Consider the following 20,645-nt stretch of genomic DNA (forward strand, 5'->3'; position numbering starts at 1 on the left):
ATATTTTAAGAGTAATATAAGAGTGCATAATGACTTTGAAAGAGTTTGGTAAACAAAGAAAGAAGGTCTTAGTAGTATAAAGAACTTTTATGAAAATCATAAAAGAGTTAGAGTAGGAATAGTTTAAGAAGACATGAAGAACATTTTAAAGCAGGTCAGAGGACATACAGTTTTAGAACAGACCTCACACAAGGGAAAGAGGTAGGGGAACACCTAGCATACACCTTAGTGGTGGCAATCAAATACACAGATGGTAGTTGCAAAGTTGAGAACACATAGGTTTAAGACACAAATAGATTTACATTAGTGAAATAGAACAAACTGGACTAGGCAAACATTTTATGGAGACATTCAAGATTTTAGAACAAGCAGGATTTGGTCATGCTGGGTGAGATCATAAGCACACAATGCAACTTGGGACATGCTAGTGAACCAATTATTTAAAGCAAGATTGGCATGCCAAACAGTATAAAGCTATAAGCTTAAACATTCTTTGTGATACAGTAATCTAGGCATGATGATCGCATACTAAATAGAATAGCTCATAGAACTGGAAATCAAAATTGATAAACTGCAGGAACAAAGTAAACACATAGTTTGGAATGTGAATTGAATCAGAACATACCAGTTAAGGAGAGTATACAGAATATAGAGTAGAGATAATGCCAGTAACCAGCCTTGGCTTACAGTCGGCTGAACTAATAAGAATTGCAAGGAACAGAAGAGAGTAGAGAGCTTTTGAGAGTATAATAGTGTAGATGAACTAGTGTTCGTTGTCCCCTGAACTTGAAGTAAGAGGGGGGTTTATATAGTAATCGGAAGCTTGACACATAAGGTAAGAGATCAATTAAGTAGCAAAATCAAGGAAGTCACATGTAAATCAGCAAGATCTTCCCTTAATCAAGGGACAATTAAATCAACGGTAAAATATGCTAAGTATTTAAGGAAAAGAATCAAGCAAAGTTTAGGTATAGAATAGGTAATTAGGGATAAATGAACAGCAGTTTAATTAAGGAAAAAAAACCAGTAATAATCACCGAAATACAAACAAGGTAGGAAAAACAATTAAGGCAAGCAAATTCAATCAAATTGAGTAAAGAGGTAAGAATCAAATGTTTAAAGGAAAGCGTTTGAATTAAACCAGGAAATAAGGAATTCAGAGTAATCAAGGGTTCAGAAAGTCATGAAAGAGTCAGCATATAAAATAAGGTAGAACATGGGTAGTCAGGATTTCACATAGCTTTAATAAAACACATAATTAAATGACATTGATTCAAGGAGAAATATACAAGTCTTAGCATGAATGGTCATAATGAAAACAAGCACATAAAATCAGTAAAAGATCGAACTAAGAAATTTAGTAGAAGCATATTAGGACAAGAAAATCACGGGAAATATGAAAAACCTAAAGCAAGAACATAATCAGATGTACTAATATTCAGAAACCAAACGAAGAACCCTAAAAATGAGGGCTTTTGGTACAAGCGAGATAGGGTTGTAACAGACTCATAGAAATTAGTCAAAATATATGAGAGGCAGAAGTTTAAACACAAAAAATTATCGAACAAATTTTAAAAGAAATTCTGAAAACCCTAGTTTTAGGAAAAGATGAAAATAGCTTGAAAATTACTCGATTCTAGTAAAGAATCTCAAGGCTGTTGTAAAATTCACATGAAACAACCCAAATCATCTTAGATCTGTAAAGATCTAAGAAGTTTAAAAAAGAAATTAGGGTTTCGAAGAGAACCATAGAAAGGTGAAGGAACATACTGAGAAACCTATAGATCGTAACTAATATAGGACAACCTTACTCGGAAGCACACCGAAATGGCCTGAAACATGAGAGGGATGAGCCATAGATGCAAGTCACTAACTCTGGTCCCCTTGAGGGCCCTGGAGATGGCAAGAATGATATGAGGGAGGCCATTGCAGGCCTGATATATGGTGAGAGGTCACCGAAGACAGTCATAGATGAGTGACGGCGTTTGGAGATTAGGGTAAGGTTGAAAGCATTTGAGAGCAGAGAGGATTTGAAGGTGGCGGGTGTATAGGAAATGATAGGGTTTGGGGGTCTTTTGGGTTTATTTTAGGAAGGGTTGATGGTGGTTGTTGATCTTTATGATTAACGACCGGGATTAAAGGGTGTGGGGGGCCTGATCGGGTATTTGGGGTGTGGGCCGGGTAATTTAATTGAGTATTGGGCTTTTAATTGGGTTAGGTTGGGGTTGGATTGGGGCTAAAATTGAAATAAAATTAGGTCATATTTTAAATAGACATTTTAATACTATATAATTTATAAGAAATAATAAATGATTTCTGAAAAATAATTTTGTGCACTAAAAATAGTTTAAAATAGTTATTTAACATTTTAAAAATATAAAAGATCATTTTGTGCATCAACAATGTGATTATGCATTAATAGGGCTAGTATTACAAATATATGCAAATTAACTTAAAAATATAAATGCAATTATAAAACAAAATGCACAAAAATATTTAAACAATATTTTGGCATAAATATAGAATGTAGATGACTAAATCACCACAAAAAATAATTTGAAGGATAATTATTGAAAATTTTATGAGTAAAAATGGAAGAAATAAATCAATTTGAAGTCTTTGAAATTATAGAAAAAATTATAAAAATGTTTATGCATGCTTATATATGTATATATGCTCTTTTGAAAGTGTATATATATTTATTAAAGAAATATACGGAAAAATTGGGTATCAACAGGGACTGATGACCCTGAAAACTCTAGATTGGAGGTGCACTGATAGGAGCTAGTGATGCACTGTAGGATTGCTGATCAGAATACTGCATATGAGAACCACGGCCACTTGGGGCACCGTGAGAAGCCTGTAGTGCTGAATGAAATGGCCTGGAAGGATGACCCCTACCAAAAAAATCCCTGCCTCTAGACGAGGCACCACTGAACCTACCAGAATGACGAGGCCTCTTGTCAGACCCCTGACCACCTCCCCGTGATAGAACCATCTCAACACTCCTGGCCACACTGCCCGCATCCTGAAAGGAAATCTCGCTCCCCGTCTCCTTAGCCATTTAAAGTCTAATAGGCTGAACGAGTCCCTCAATGAACCTCCTCACTCTCACTCTCTCTCTTAGTGGGAAGTATAAGAAGAGCATGACGGGACAAATCAATAAACCTGGTCTCGTACTGAGTAACAGTCATGGAACCCTGTTGGAGACGCTCAAACTACCTCTAGTAGATCTCCCTCTGAGTAATAGGAAGAAACTTCTCCGGAAATAGCTAAGAAAACTGATCCCAAGTCAAAGTTGGTGACCCAGCTGGTCTAGCCAAACAATAATCTCTCCACCAAGTTTTGGCGGATCCAGACAAACGAAAAGCAGCAAAGTCGACCCCATTGGTCTCCACTATCTCCATGTTCCTGAGAACCTCATGATAGTTGTCTAAATATTCCTAGGGATCCTCAGAAGATGCACCGCTGAAAGTGGTAGTGAAGAGCATGGTGAACCTGTCCAATCTCCACAAAGCATCAGCAGACATAGCTGGCCCCTCTCCGGTATGTGCCACAATACCAGGCTGAACTACCCCAATTGGATGAGCTGCTGGAGTCTAAAATTGGGGAGCCATCTGCTCCGGAGTGCGAGTAGTAGGATTATGGGCTCCTCCCCCAGCCTGAGAGATGGCTGGTGCCACAAGAAGCAAGCCTGCATGGGCGACACTCTCCATAAGGCCCACTAGATGAACCAGGTAATCCTGAAGTACCGGGGTGGCTATGAACCCCTCTAGGACCTGAGCTGGCCCCACTGGAACTGACTGGGCTGGAACCTCCTCGTCAAACTCAACCTGAGGCTCAGCCGCTAGTGCTGGTGCTTGAGCTATGGGCTGAGCTCTGCCTCTACCTTGAGCCCTAGCACGACCTCATCCTCTGCCCCTCACAGGAGCTGCTACTGGGGGCTCGGGCTACTGGTCAGCTGATAAAGCGGTATGTGTTCTCACCTTCTGCGAGAGAACAGAGTAGAAGTTCAATTAGCATTGAGAAATCAAATCGCATGACAGGAAAGAATAGATGTGAAGTTTTTCCTAACTCTGTAGCCTCTGGGGATAAATATAGACGTCTCAGTACCGATTCCTCAGACTCTACTAAGCTTGTCCATGAATTGTGAGACCAAAGTAACCTAGAGCTCTGATACCAACTTATCACGACTCGGATTTCCCACCCTCGAAAGTCATGATGGCACCTACTCGTGAAAGCTAGGCAAGCCGAGTATTGTAAATTCATACCCTTTTTATTAAGCCTTTTCAATAGTACAATATAATAAGTGATCAAATAGCGGAATAATTAAAATAACCAGAAATGCGGAAGATGAAATCTTAATAGCTTAACCAAACATTGCTGCATGAATCCGAAATACAATACTACCCAGAATTTGGTGTCACAAAATCACGGACCATCTAAGAATTCCAAAAGTGAAGTCAGAATAAAAATACATGAATCCGTCTCTGAATAAGTAAAAATAGAAGTAAATGATAGAAGGAGACGACAAGGCCTGCAGACGCCTACAGGACTACCTCGGGTCGCCTGTTGGACTGAAGGCAGCAACCACACTACGGTCCATCTATTGCAGCATCGGGATCTGCACACAGTACAGAGTGTAGTATCAGCATAACCGACCCTATGTGCTGGTAAGTGCCTAGCCTAACCTCGGCGAAGTAGTGATGAGGGTAGTACCAGACTACCAAATAAACCTGTGCAGTTAAATCATATACAGCAAAAACATAAAGTGGATAATTATAGTTAAAGATAGGAGGGGGAAAGCATGCTACGCGGAGTATTATATAACAACAAAACAAATACCAAGAGGAATATAAAGAAAACCCAAAATTTAATTGCCAACAAGAATAAAGAAAACAAATACAGTATTCACTTTCATTTCTTTCTTGTTTCAGGCGTGCAACCCGATCACATTTCATATATCTCGTTGCAGAGCTGCAACCCGCTCCCATTTCATATATCTTATTACAGGCGTGCAACCCGCTCTCATTTCATATAATATCATTGCAGGCGCGCAACCCGCTCCCATTTCATACAGTACCGTTCCAGGCGTGCAACCCGCTCCCATTTCATATAGTACCGTTGCAGGCGTGCAACCCGCTCCTATTTCATATAATACCGTTACAGACGTGCAACCTTCTCCCATTTCATATATCAACACCAATCATTGAAGAATCCCAACAGGGGAACAATAATATAACAATAACATCCCGACAAGGAAATAATAATATAACAACAACATCCGGCAAAGGAACAATAATATAACAACAACATCTCGGCAAGGGAACAATAATATATCAACAACATCCCGGCAAGGGTACAATAATATATCAACAACATCCCGGCAAGGGAACAATAATATATCAACAAAATTCCGGCAAGGGAACAATAATGATAATCATCATACTAAGCATGAATAAACCACAATGGAGTCACAACAACTATAATACAAGACTCATAGGCATGCTTGACACTGACGTATAGATACACGTCACCATGCCTATACGTCGTACTCCACAGTTGACACATAGCAAATAGACACAACTCTTAATCCTTCAAGCTAAGGTTAGACCAAACACTTACCTCGATGCCACGAACACAATTCAAGCCTCAACTACCGTTTTACCTCTTGATTCCACCACCAATTTGCTTGTATCTAGCCATAAGTTACTTAACTATGTCAATAAATGCTAAATGAATCAATTGTAATGCTTGAAAATAGATTTTCTAACGTTTTTCCCAAAAAGTCAAAAATTGACCTCGGGCCCACATAGTCAAAACCCGAGGTTCGAACCAAAACCCGATTACCCATTCACCCACGAACTCAAATATGTAATTTGTTTTGAAATTGTACCTCAAATCGAGGTCCAAATCCCCAAAATTTGAAATATCTAAGTTCTACCCAAAATACCCAATTTCCCCCATGAAAATCCTTGATTTTGAATTGAAATCATGTGAAAAGATGTTAAAGATTAATGAAAACGACTTAGAAATGATTTACAATCGATTTGGAAGAGTAGTTGTCTTTGAAAAATTGCCCAAAGGCGTTTAGATATTGAAAAGGTTTGAGAAATGCAGAAAAATGTGTCTATGTTATGATTTAGCAGTTGCAGATGTCGCAATTGCGAACCCTTAAGAAACCTACTGACTTCGCATTTGCGATCAGGTGTTCGCAATTGTGAACTCGCATTTGCGACAGCTGGGGATATCTGGGTTATTCGCATTTGCGAAGAATTACTCGCAATTGCGAGAAAGGCTGGACAGGCATACTTCGCAATTGCGAAGTGACCTCGCAATTCCCAAGCTTGATAGGCTCGCAATTGCGACACCTGACCTCACAATTGCGAGATCAGGGCCTGCAACACATACCAGCTGAAAACCTGCAACTTCCTAAGTTCAATTCCACTCCGTGGCTTATCCAAAACTCACCCGAGCCCTCGGGGCTCCAAACCAAACATGCACACCAAATCAAAAACATCATACGGACTGGTTCGTACAATCAAATCATCAAAATAACATCAAAAACTATGAATTGAACCCCAAATTCATGAAATCATCCAAGAATACCAAAATTCCAATTTCTCAACCTTAAGTCCGTTTTATACCAAACCAATTCCGATCTTTACCAAATTTTACATATTCAACCTAATTATTATTTCAAACTTGTACCGGGCTCCGGAACAAAAATACGGTCTGATACCATTAATTTCAAACATCTTTCATTTTCAAAAGCTCTTATATATTCCAAAAAATAATTTTCTTTAAAATTTCATTTCTCGGGATTGGAACCTCGGAATTCGATTCCGGGCATACGCTCAAGTCCCATATTCTCTTAGGGACCCTCGGGGACCGTCAAATCACGAGTCCGGGTCCAGGTCCGGTAACCTAAAATGTTGACCGAAGTCAACCTAAATTTATTTTAAAAGCAAAATTCATCATTTTTCACAGATTTTCACTTAAATGGCTTTCCGGATACATGCCCAGACTGCGCACGTAAATTGAGGTGAGACAAAATTCTAATACAAGTGATGACCTTTTGAGTCATCTCAATTTCCTTCTAATTTGCAAAAGAAAAGAAAAATTACAAAAATATATATTTTCCTTTAGTTTTAGTAATTTGGTGACATTTGTAATGTTACGCGGAGCCTTCCTGAGATTCCTTGGAAGGGCGACGTAAGGCTAAGCAACTGATGTCAGTGCAGTTGCTGTCCGCCAACTGAGGTCCCCTCCGTACGCTAGACTAGATTGTCAGTGTCGTACGGGAAAACCAATGTCAAGAGAAATTGAGAGAACAGGAATGAGAATTAAGAATGAAAGAAAGCTTGATTGCATTAATGAAAGCTATTACAGAAAGGCAACGCGGTGTCGAGGGGGAGAGACACCAGTACAGAGAATTGTTTGCTTGCTAGAAAGTTTGATTGTTTGGTCCCCCTTAATAATGCTTAAAAAAATAATCCAAAGCTACAAGACTAGACTTGATTAAGCTAGAGAAACATAATGGAAGTACATGGAATAAAACTACTCTATATTTACAATGAAAAGACTTAGTTTGCTATAAGGCAGAAAACAGGTCCGTTGTCGGCAACATAGTCTTTGGCATCAGGGTCTGCGCGCGCGGCGTTGTCTGCGTGCACGGCGCTGTTGGCATCTGCCTGCGGTTGGGCGCTGGCGAGGGATATCGGTGGGGAGACAGAGGCACATGCGCGCTTGTCACTTGGCGCGGCCAAGACCACGGGGCCGTCCGTGGCGCTAGGCATTGGAAGGCTTGCTAGGACGCCACGGGGCGCGCCCAAGGGGTCATGGGGAACGGCTGGAAAGCCGCCCATGACATTCTCCCTCACCTGAGTTGGCGACATCCTCGGCGCCTTACTTGCAAGATAATCTTCAATTAGGCTCTTGTAGGCTTTGAGGTTTGTTCCCCTCTCCCAAGTGTTCTCCTCTGCATCACAGCCCTGCCATTTCACCAAGAACTCTTGGTGATCTTTCCTTGAGGCATGAATCACTCTATCATCAAGGATAGCTTCAACACGCCTTTTCCCGGTTGAATTGGGCCCTCGAATACTGGGTATTGTGAGCTGGCTCCTTGAAGGATCCTCCGTATCTTCCCGAAAAGGTTTCAGGAGGCTGACATGGAAGACATGATGAATTTTCCACCAAGCTGGGGTATCCACCCGGTATGCAACTTTCCCAATACGCCTTTCAATGGACAAGGGTCCGATATATTTTTGCAATAAGCGAGGGTCATGGACCCCCGCAAATAAGTAACGCTTTGGAATTTTGACCATCACTTTGTCTCCTACTTGGTATTCAACAAAGCGACGATTCTGATCAGCATGCCTCTTCATCCGCTTTTGAGCCTTGACAAGATAGCTCCGCACTATCTCCAAATTTTGCTTCCACTCTTTAGAGAAGCTAGCAGCTCGAGGAGATTTAGACATATTTGGTGTGTTGACTGTGTGTGGGAGTAGCGGTTGCTATCCGATAACAATTTCAAAAGCGCTTTTGTTTGTACTAGAGCTCTTTTGTGAATTGAAACACAGTTGAGCAGCATCCAGAAGTTTCACCCAATTCTTCTGCGATCCGGTTACAAAATGACGGAGATATTCCTCCAACATACCATTGAACCGCTCCGTCTGGCCATCAGATTGCGGATGAAAACTTGAGCTGTGACTCAGCTTCGACCCAAGGCACTTAAAGAGTTGGGTCCAAAAGTTGCTAGTGAAGCGTGAGTCACGATCACTAACAATGTCTTTGGGTAGGCCCCAATATTTGACGACATAAGAGAAGAAGAGTCGAGCTGTATCTTCTGCTGATATATATTGTGGGGCAGCAATAAAGGTAGCATATTTGGAAAACCGATCTACCACAACCAAGATAGTTGTTAGATCTCCGACCTTGGGCAATCCGGTGATGAAATCCAGGGAAACACTTTCCCAAGGTCTCTTTGGGACAGCTAGTGGTTCCAAGAGTCCCGCCTGTGTTAAGCGGTCTGACTTGTCCTTCTGGCATACTAGACAAGTCTTCACATACTGAGCAACGTCATCGGCCATTTGAGGCCAATAATATGCACGGCGAAGTAACGCCATGGTGCGTTCTTCACCGGGATGGCCGGCCCACAGAGTATCATGACATTCCGCCAGAAGAGTCCTTCGTAGATCTCCTCCTTTAGGAACATAAAGTCGATTCCCTTTCACCTTCAGAAAACCATCTTCCATGTAGAACTGGCGAGTCTTGCCTTGTCCTACCAAATCAACCAAATACTGTGCAGCAGGGTCTTTGATGAGTAGATCTTGTATCTGGTCCTTGATGGAGGTGGCTACTTCGCTCCCCCTTAGGGTGGCGAGTAAGCACACCGATGCTAGATCAGCTCTCCGACTGAGCGCATCAGCAACATGATTGGTCTTCCCACTTCGGTACTCCAGGTTGAAGTGGAATTCAGCTAAAAGTTCCTGCCACCTGGCCTGTCGCCCATTCAACTTCGGCTGGGTCATGAAATGGCTAACAGCTGTGTTGTCTGTCTTGACTACGAACGGGGTTCCCAGCAGATAGTGCCTCCAGAGGCGCAAGCAGTGCACGACAGCCAATAATTCTTTCTCATGGGCGGCATAGCGCCGCTCTGCATCTTTTAGCTTCCGGCTCTCGTACGTTACAGGATGCCCTTCTTGTAGCAAGACGCCACCGAGGGCATAGTCAGATGCATCTGTTTGTACTTCGAATGGCTTGGCCAGATCAGGAAGGGCCAAGACGGGGCTACTAGACATAGCCGCTTTCAATGCGTTGAAGGCCTCCGCTCGCTTGGGTCCCCATTCCCAAGGCGTGACCTTCTTGAGGAGTTCTGTCAATGGTACTGCAATGAGGGAGTATTTTTTCACGAATCGCCGATAGAAATTGCATAGACCAAGGAATGCCCTCAAGGCGTGGATATCCTTAGGTGGCGGCCAATCTGTGATTGCCTGAATCTTCTGCTGGTCCATCTTGATTCGCCCTTCCTTGATGACATGTCCGAGAAAGTCAATTTGCTTTTGAGCAAAGGAGCACTTAGATAGCTTCGCATATAATTCATGCTCCCGCAATCGAGCTAGGACCTTCCGCAAGTGCATCAGGTGTTCCTCCAATGTTGGGCTATATACCACAATGTCATCCAAGTAGACCACCATGAATTCATCAATGTACTCTCGGAAGACTTGGTTCATCAAAGTGCAAAATGTAGCTGGGGCGTTAGTCAAGCCGAATGGCATAACCAGGAAATCGTACGACCCATATCTTGTCACACAGGTCGTCTTGTGCTCATCACCCTCTGCAATCCGAACTTGCCAATAACCTGTCTTTAGGTCTATTTTGGTGAACACCGTCGCACCACCCAGTCTATCGAACAAGTCTGCCATTAGCGGAATAGGGTACTTGTTCTTCACAGTAATTTTGTTTAGAGCCCGATAGTCCACACAGAGTCGTAGACTACCATCATGTTTCTTTTGGAATAGCACAGGGGACCCGTATGGGGATTTGGAGGGCACGATAATCCCTGTGTCTAGCATTTCCGTCAATTGTCTCCGAAGCTCGGTGAGTTCGGGTTGTGACATTCTGTAAGGCGCCCGGGCAGGTGGCTTCGCGCCCGGCACCAGCTCAATTTCATGGTCCACAGTGCGCCTAGGCGGTAGTCGCTTTGGCATGTCTTGTGGCATGACATCTTCAAACTCTAGTAGTAGCTCCTTCACGGGTTCAGGAATGGGACCCGAGGAGCATTCTACATCTTCGATGCAGAGGGTTGCCAGGAACGTGGGTTCATTTCTTTTGACCCCCTTCTTCAACTGCAAGGCCGAGATGTTTTCAATGGCCATCTTCATGGGCATGCACGGGATAATGCAGGGCTTGGTCCCGTTTGCTCCCATCATCAGTAACATGTCAGCATATGGTACAGGCATGGTGTTGGTTTGCCTTAGGAATTCCAATCCAACTATCAACTCGAAGTCATCTATGATCACCACGCGCAGGTTGAATTTTCCTTCGTAAGGGCCAAGCTTCATCGGTACTTCTTTGGCTATTCCACCCACTGGCTGGGGAGGTGAGTTGATAGCTTTGACACGGCCTCTACCTTTCCCTACAACTAGACCAAGGCGCTCCACCTGAGTCGAGGCTAAGTAGTTGTGGGTAGCACCCGTGTCTACCATTGCCCGAATGGGCTTGCCATTCACCTTCATCTCAACGAACATTAAGGTCCTCTCGTGCTTAAGAGGAGTCTCGTCATCCGCCTTCTTTTTCCCTTTCTTAGTGACTGGACATGGGTCCTTCTTTTTACGGATACCAGCACTAGTCTCTGCTAATGCCTCAGAAATTGAGCCAACAATTGCATTGAAAGCACCTACTGGTTCAGTCTGATCCGCATCGTCTGAATCGTCATCCGTCCTATCATCAAAAGTCTGATGGGCATTCATCTGTGCATGTGGGCACTCATTGTTCCAATGTGGTCCGCCGCAATGACGGCATCCTGAAGGAGGCTTCCTCCCCCGATCATTGTTGTTAGACGCAGCACTGTTGCTGCCTGTGAAGGGAGCCTTAGGTTTGGTTGAGCTCCGATCTCCCCCACTTCTGCTAGGGCCACCATTGCTAGACTGACCCCCTTTGAATCCCGCTCGGGCAGGCGGTTGAGGCCTATCCTTCCGAGCTTCCATTTGATAGTCCCCAAGGCATTCAGCTGCTTGGATCGCCTTGGGCAGGGTATCTACCCGTTGTCTTTGTAGCTCCATACGGGCATAAGGTTTTAGCCCTTCTAGGAAAGTGAAGAGCTTGTCTTTGTCCCCCATGTCGCGTATGCTTAGCATGAGCGCGGAGAATTCCCGCACGTAGTCCCGCACAGATTTGGTCTGGCGGAGCTCCCGTAGCTTTCTCCTTGAATTGTATTCAACATTTTCAGGGAAGAACTGTAGGCAGATGGCTGCCTTCAGTTCTGCCCATGTTTCGAGAGCATCTTCACCAGCCTTGATGGCTTCGTATTTCACCCGCCACCAAAGTTTAGCATCACCCTGAAGATACATGGCAGCAGTTGCTACCTTCTTAGCTTCTTCTAGGCCCCCAACAACATCGAAATATTGTTCGACATCAAAGATGAAGTTCTCCACTTCCTTGGCATTCCTGGCTCCACTGTATGGCTTTGGCTCAGGAATTTTCAGTTTTTGTGTCGCGGAAGTGGGGTTTGCAGCGCCCCCGATCTGGTTTCCACCGCCTCGCAGTAGGCCCTGTAAAGCAGCATTGACAACATTGAACTTGTCTGTCAAGTCGTCAATAGTTTGTTGCATGACAGTCACCCTGTCTGCCTCTTGTGCCCTGTAGCTAAATCCTCGGCACGCTCCTGTTGGAGTCCCTCGAATTTGCCAAAAATTTCGGCTGCCTCTGTGGCTGCCGTTTGCCGATCTCCCTCGGAGTCACGACTGATGTTTTCTATGTCAACTTCGGCCTGGAGCACCCTGCGGTCCAGGTCATCCAACCTTTGCCCTAGGCTGGTTCTTAGTTCAGGCACCGTATCCATGATGGGCAGTAATCCGTCAACCGTCTGTTCAAGGGCCGCAATGCGGTCCCCATGATTCACCATGGTCAGAAATGGTGGTAATGGCAATGCGTTCCCTCGTCCGATGTCGAGCCTAGGCTCTGATACCAACTGTTACGCGGCGCCTTCCTGAGATTCCTTGGAAGAGCGACGTAAGGCTAAGCAACTGATGTCAGTGCAGTTGCTGTCCGCCAACTGAGGTCCCCTCCGTACGCTAGACTAGATTGTCAGTGTCGTACGGGAAAACCAATGTCAAGAGAAATTGAGAGAACAGGAATGAGAATTAAGAATGAAAGAAAGCTTGATTGCATTAATGAAAGCTATTACAGAAAGGCAACGCGGTGTCGAGGGGGAGAGACACCAGTACAGAGAATTGTTTGCTTGCTAGAAAGTTTGATTGTTTGGTCCCCCTTAATAATGCTTAAAAAAATAATCCAAAGCTACAAGACTAGACTTGATTAAGCTAGAGAAACATAATGGAAGTACATGGAATAAAACTACTCTATATTTACAATGAAAAAGACTTAGTTTGCTATAAGGCAGAAAACAGGTCCGTTGTCGGCAGCATAGTCTTTGGCATCAGGGTCTGCGCGCGCGGCGTTGTCTGCGCCGTGCATCTGCCTGCGGTTGGGCGCTGGCGAGGGATATCGGTGGGGCGACAGAGGCACATGCGCGCTTGTCACTTGGCGTGGCCAAGACCACGGGGCCGTCCGTGGCGCTAGGCATTGGGAGGCAATGTTCCTTTAATAGTTTTATATTTTTTTACTAGACTAAACATAATTGATTAGAGTTTCAATACACAACTAGCACATAAGGTCACATTTCTTTTCCATTTTTAAAAAGGAATCACATTGTTCTTGTCTTGGAGAATGATTTCTTCATTTCACAAAGAAATTCACACGTCAGATGCATATCTCAAAAAGATCACACATCTCCCTTTTGGATTTTTCCACGGACTCAAAACAGTTTTTGGCAGAAAAAGATTCGTCCTTTTCCTTTATTCCCCAGGTCATGCGCACACACAACGGACACTCACCCGTCCCCTGCAAATGGAGTTTTGCTCCTCCTTGATCTCTATGATAAAAACACGCACCCGGGAACAAGAAGGCAGAGAAATACAGATCTAAAAAACCAGATCTGGGAAAAGGAGGGAGGAGCAGCCGCACAAACAAAAAGAACTTTTCTTCTCCTCCATTTTTTCTTTACTCTGTTGTGAGCTCACTATAGAAGCCATAAAAACTTCTGCACCAAACTCGTGAAAATGCAGCCATGAAAGGCCAATGTTCAGCTTCTTCCTTGTGCCTTATTCGCTACCAAAATAGCCACAAAACACCTCAAAAAAGCTTACAAACACCTAAAACAACCAGATCTTCATCATCAAGCATTTTCTCCATAAAAAGTGGTTCAGTTTTCTCCATTAAAACCAAGTAAACAGCCCCAAAAACCACCCTAAAACACCCGCAAAATAGCTCGAAAATAGCTGGAAACCAGTCATTAAAACCTGCAAAAACGTAGCAGCTCTGACCCTGTTGAGCTTCAAATTTTCCCGATAGGCTTCGAGGTCGCCGCCGTTGAGGATCGTTCGTGGTTCGGTTCGCGTTTCTGCCCAAAGTATGATCGTCGTGTCGAGTTCCGGTCGCAACTATCCCTTTGTTTCCGTCCGTGTGACTGCTGGAATTTTTATTAATTGAAAACAACTTCAGGTTCCATTCTTTCCTCTCTCATTCTATTATAATGTCGATTTTAATATGGTTTGATCCCAGACTATGGTTTTTGCTGGATTTGTGATGAGAAATTGGTTTGAATGAATTCTTATTTCTCTATTGTTTGTCAAGTTGACTTTTGCTAAGTTCCACTAGAAAAAAGTTGTTGTGTCAAGTCCAAAGCAAGCAGATTCAAAATGTTCAGTCTATCTTCTCATATATTGGTGCTTCTGTGAATACCTGAGACAAAACCAGTCTTTTATTAGTATTGCCAAAAGGATATGTATGGTAGAGTGTAGGCTTCCCATCTGCTATAAATGCAACATGATTAGTTATGAAAGACTAGAACCAACCTAATTAAATATGTTGAATATCATATATTTGAATGTATGCTCAAGATGATGTCCACGGTAACATAGGGGATAAGTGGTGTGCCATTATTTTTACTTACTTGAGCGGCTCAACTGCTCGAATTGGGTTGTGGGAACTGGGGAAAGGCCGAGCTCATTACTGATTAAATTTAGACCATCTGAAATTGATTCAATAAAGATCAGAAATCTAATTTTTCGATTACTGGTCCATTCCGGTTTTGATACTGTATCTCCAGATATATTACTCAAAAGAACGTAGCCGCATGACACGTCTGTCTCCATACCAGAGTGAATGAAAATTGAAGATGTAGATAGGGGAGACTCGAACTTTGTTGTAGTGTAGCTTTCTACTCAAACATCTGAAAATGTTACATTAAATACAACTGTACTGTGTCTGCTAACTGGTTGCTACCAGAGACGCACTAGTATTAGCAACTTTGTTCCAGAAAATTTGCTCAGTGTCAATGAATTTACTCCAATGAGCAATGTCTAAGTGAGGTAAAGAAATCTGCTACGTTAACATCATCCAAATCAAACATTCTTACAAGGGTACCATGATTGTTCTGTATCCCTCCTTTGTGTTATTCCACATGAGGGTTTGAGAAGCATCAACTACGAACAATTGCGTCTGGGGTATAATGTTGGTCACACAATGGAGATTGATGTACATTCGAATTGCCAGAAATTTCTGCCAAGCATAGTATTCAACACTTGTGTCCAAAATTTCGATAGCTAATTTCTCAATCAGCAAAATAGTGTAGAAGAATACACTGATAGCACCTTCAGGAGAGATTCATCCTCAAGTTTAAAGGCTTATAGGTTCACAAGCCAACTATTCTCAAACCGAATTCTGAAGGCCAACGTGCAATACTGGGATTATCTTCAGATTCATGTATATCCAATCTTCCCCAAAAATGTTCTCTCTCCACAAAGTCTTGAGAGCCAAAAGACCATCCTAAATTGCTCCTTAAGTTTCAAACTTGGTAACTTCAATACAATAAAAGCTACGCTTTGTGAGCACTTAATTTTTTTATCATATTTGGATTTTTCACCTCCTTTTGTTATTTAAATAGTTTTTAATTTTAATCTTGATATTTTAGCTTTTGTTTCACCTTTTATCGGTTTTATTTAAGAAAATTAAAAACCAACAAAAAGATTCACATTTTTAGAATATTAAATTTCCTTCTAATTTGTAAAAGAAAAGAAAAATCACAAAAAAAATATATTTTCCTTTAGTTTTAGTAATTTGGTGACTTTTGTAAATGTTCCTTTAATAGTTTTATATTTTTTTTTGCTAGACTAAAAATAGTTGATTAGAGTTTCAATACACAACTAGCACATAAGGTCCAAACCTATATACACCGACTCGTGCTGCATCAGGTACAGCTTCCATTACAAGTGATTCCAACGCAGGGACTTGCAAAGACCAGTACTTAGTTTCAGACCATTTGTTTGAAACTAAATAAAGTAAAGATTTCTAGACGTTTGTAATGATCTAAGAAAGAGACCGTCAAATTAGCAACAGCCTTATCTAGACGCTCATGAACCGTGTTAACTAGATCAGTGCATGAAGGACAGTGGACGGAAGATGTCTTCTTAACACCAGTTTTATGGCAGATACAGCACACTGTGTCTCATGGGTGCTAAACACATCCCAGCACTGAGCTAACCGGTTATGTAGAATGGGCATTGCAAGTTTCACCACCAATTGAACAGGATTGGCATCAGCGTCATCAAAGCTATTTGGATTTTCATCTGTAGGGAGTCCATACTTATGAAGCAAAGTATAGGTGGAATGACGCAAAATTATAGTTCAAAGTTAAATCTTAAAAGAGCATGTATATATGTATATTTTACATATTAGAATCTTTTTATAAGTCAAAAGTTCCTTACCAAGATGGTGTTAGAGATGTGAAAAATTTGTATAGATGTGAATATATGGCTCAACGACATCTTTTCGTATTTGAATATTTCATATATATCAATTATAATGCTACGAACTTCTAGGTCCCAAAAAGGAAGTCTCCCAGTCGGACAAGAAAAAGTTTCCTCTCACAACCCCTGAGTCTAGTATTTACAAAATTTGAGAGGAAATGCACTTACCATTTCATATTCATGAAATCTGCATTTTCATGTAGAGGATCCCACTTCAGAAGCTTCAGCCTCACATAGGGTGAGAAAATAGCAGGTATACAAACAGACATGTGCATCATGATAGCTTGAAGTATAATCTTTCTTCCATCTATAAAACTTTCTCACAACTACGGAAAATTTAGAGTATTCATGTTTATCACCAAAAATCTGTTTAGTAGAGTGAAGCAATTGATCACGCTGAGACCGATACGCATTGCTCTCGGTGTCACTTTCATCAATGTCTAATTCTCCTTCTATTGGCGGATAGGATCCTATAGCTGGCATTCTCATAACATCATTTCTTGCTCTCCTGTGTTCTCAGGCATTTGCCCTTTTACTCACATCCATCTGATTCTGCATATTCCCATCTTTACTGAATTCATCTAGCTCGACTGGAAAATTCCCTCGTTCCCTCACAACTGCTCTTAGAGCCAGAGCAGCAGCTGCCACAACTTTTATTCTTTCTGCATTACCACCTCCTCCTTTACTGAGAACTTGATTTGCAGTACTTATAGCAGCTACTAGTTCCTTCATGTCATCATCACTATCGGCATCTCTCCTTTCTAAGATGGTTGTTGCTCGTTATTTGTGAAGCTTCTGCATCTTATCCTCAAGTTCCTCAATGCAAGGAGCTTTATGCTGTAAGGAATAAAGTCACTGAACAATTAGCACATACAATCAAGGCATCTCGCTTTAGAAGATTTTGAATTGCAAATAATTTGGAAAACCCAAGAACAACAAGAAATTATGACATGCTTCATTCAAGGTTCAAATGAAACAGATTTAGTTGTTTATATATGTCCTTCATGTATATTTTTTGTTATCTACCTAAAGGAAAATATCCCCTGTCACTATGTTATTAGTTTCTTTCTTTTTAAACCAAGTAAAAGTCTTAACTATTTAATGAAGCCCAGCAATAAGAAAATGCTGGGTGGAGAGGCTACAACAAAAATACTGATTCATTACAAATTCTGAGGGTGGATAATCATTCCAGGTTGCTAATATCAAATGTTCCTCGGAAATAATTAAGCAATAGATGACACCCTCGGATCATTTTCGAAATCCATGTTCACCTGGCTACACCCAGGGGACTTGTTCAAACGTTGCTCTTCATCAACTCTCTCATGCGATAAGCTTGACTCCATCTCCCATCAGAGGCATATAAATTTGACATAAGCACATAGTAACAAGCATCATGAGGATGCAACTCCAGCATTTTCCTCACTGCTACCTCCCCCAGGTCAAATCTGGTGTGAATACCACATCCATGGAGAAAAGCAGCAAACACAGAAATATCAGGTTGAATTGGCATATTTTCAATGAAATCCAGGGCTTCCTTAAGCCGTCCAGCGCGAGCCAGTAAATCAACCATACATGTATAGTGCTTCATGGAAGGAACAAACCTATATTCCTCACACATTGTATAGAAAAATCTCCATCCCTCCTCTATCATCCCTCTATGGCTGCAAGCAGATAGTATAGAAGTGAAGATTATATCATTAGGTTCAAAACTTTCCCTGATCATATCACTGAGAAGCGCAAAGGAATTCCTGCAGTCCCCTTGCATTGCATAGCCACCTATCATCGAATTCCACGTCCCTGCATTCCTATCTGTCATCTCATCGAAAACAACACGAGCAGATTTTGCATCACCAGATCTAGCATACACATTAACAAGTGCAGTACCTACATATAAATTAGACGATAAAAGACCCTCTTTGATAGTAAAAGCATGAAAAGAAGAACCAACTCTAAGATTCGCAAGTGAAGCACAAATTGATAGGACAGACACCATTGTAAATTCATCCGGCTGAAGATGTTTAGATCTCATTCTATGAAACAATATCAGACCCTCCTTAGCAGATCCATTCAACGAATAAGCAGAAATAAGTGAATTCCAGGCAACTACATCATCGTGTGCGAAGTTCTCAAATAAGCAACGAGCATCTGCGATGGCACCACACTTCGCATACATGTCCACTAAAGCATTTGTCACAGTAGCCTCATACATTCCTAGCTTAATCCATAGAGTGTGAACTGATTTTCCCATCTTCAGATTGTTCAACTGTGCACATGCTGAAAGTACACTAGAAAGAGTGATTGAATTAGGCAATATTCCTTGCCATTTCTCGTCTGTAAAGAGTTTCAATGCCTCATCTGGATAGCCATTTTGACTATATCCAACAATCATCGCTGCCCACGTAACAAAATCATATGCACAAAACTCATCAAAAAGCACACGAGCCTCAGCAATAGCTCCACATTTCATATACATATCTACCAGAGCTGTAACCAGGTAGGAATTTAGTTCAATCCCACTTTTTATGATATGCCCATGAACCCATTTCCCTTGATGTAAAGCCCTCAATTTAGCACATGCCGTTACTATACTCCCCAAAGTATATTCATTACCTTCAACTAACCCATCCCCCATCCTATTGAATAAAACCACCCCTTCTTCAGCACAATCATTCTGTACATAACCAACAATCATTGAAGTCCAACAAACCACATTCCTATCTAAAATATCATCAAACACATCACGCGAAGATTCGACCTTTCCACACTTAGCATACATATCAACAAGCCCAGTCAACACAAAACTATCAGGATTTCCACCTTTCACAATATGACAATGCAATTTCCTACCTTCATCAATATCACACAACTCACTACAAGCCTTTAAAACGATCGAGAACACGACATTGTCAAACAAAGTGAGACCTTTTCTTATGAAATTATAAAACACAATAATCTCATCATATGTATCGTTCATAAAATACCATCTTATCATTGCTTTACAAGAAAAAAGATCTGGGTTTGGAATTTCATCGAACAGTTTGCGAGCATTCTTTAAGTGCCCAAACAGTCCATATAAACTAATTAACTTTGTTTTTAAGAGGACATCATGCGTTTCGCCGTGAACTATGAAAAGGGCATGGAATTTTTTGAGAGAAGAGAGGGTTTTGCAAAGATTCAGAAGTGCAAAACATGGGTTTGAAGATATTGATGCCAAGCTTGATTCGGTGCCTATGGTGTTCGGCAGGAAATTTTGGCTGATTCTTGTTGAAGTAAAAGCTCTATATTGAGTGAAGTGAGAGAGTTGTTTTTGTAGTTGAATGAAAATTTTCATACTTCATCCTTCACTGCCGCTGGGGTTGGCTGGGTTCTTGATTTTCAGTTAGCAGCTTCTCGCAATTAGGCAGGCGTATTCTGAATATTTCAAAACATAATTTCTTTTAATTTACTTCTTTTCTATAAATAGAATTAGGATGTCTATTTTTCCTTTTTTTTTATTTTTCTTAGATACTAATAAGAGATAGGACAAGCTCAAATGGATAAACTAACATAATTCAAGTTAATTGATGATTTAACTTTATATTACGCACATTTGAGTTTCACTAAGAAATTTAATCCTTATTTTATTTACTGAACTTTAGTGTCTAAAATACTGGTGAAATATTGAAAAAATTGTTTAAGAGTATCTCAAACGAAATAAATGCTTTGTCAGTTTTTCAAATCACAAATGCTTTCACTAATTTTTTTTAAGTTAAGTTCATGTCCAAACCTAACTTTAACTTGCAAATACTTTTTTTTTTCAATTTCAACTTCAGATTTTGTTTCTTCAACCTCAATCTGATATTGTTTGACCGCTTATTAAAGTTTCAACTTGAACCTTAAAGATATTATACAAAGCAGTGTTAGACCCTTTTATTTTCAAAAAAAAATAGAATATATATAATCAAAGTGATTAAAATATAAAATTAAGCTATGACAGTATTATTCTCTTTGTTTTTAAAAGGACGATAATGACATGATATGAAGGTCAAACTATCTAATTCTTATTTTATATTT

General features: G+C 41.3%; 1 protein-coding gene and 1 long non-coding RNA gene across 2 annotated transcripts; one reads left to right on the forward strand and one right to left on the reverse strand.

The window, feature by feature from the left end:
• The first annotated feature begins 13,388 nt into the window (after nt 1–13,388).
• Nucleotides 13,389–16,008, forward strand: LOC107822808 (uncharacterized). Its single transcript, XR_012700231.1, has 2 exons — nt 13,389–14,286; nt 14,894–16,008. It is a non-coding gene; the product is annotated as an uncharacterized LOC107822808 (long non-coding RNA).
• Nucleotides 16,009–16,611: 603 nt separating this feature from the next.
• Nucleotides 16,612–20,026, reverse strand: LOC107822807 (pentatricopeptide repeat-containing protein At2g03380, mitochondrial-like). Its single transcript, XM_075233225.1, is given in 2 exon segments — nt 16,612–17,892; nt 17,895–20,026. Coding segments are annotated over 2 exon segments (2,106 nt in total). The 5' UTR covers nt 19,924–20,026; the 3' UTR covers nt 16,612–17,815.
• Nucleotides 20,027–20,645: the final 619 nt, after the last annotated feature.

Source organism: Nicotiana tabacum, chromosome 16, assembly GCF_000715075.1.
Source record: "Nicotiana tabacum cultivar K326 chromosome 16, ASM71507v2, whole genome shotgun sequence".
NCBI classification, from domain to species: Eukaryota; Viridiplantae; Streptophyta; class Magnoliopsida; order Solanales; family Solanaceae; genus Nicotiana; species Nicotiana tabacum.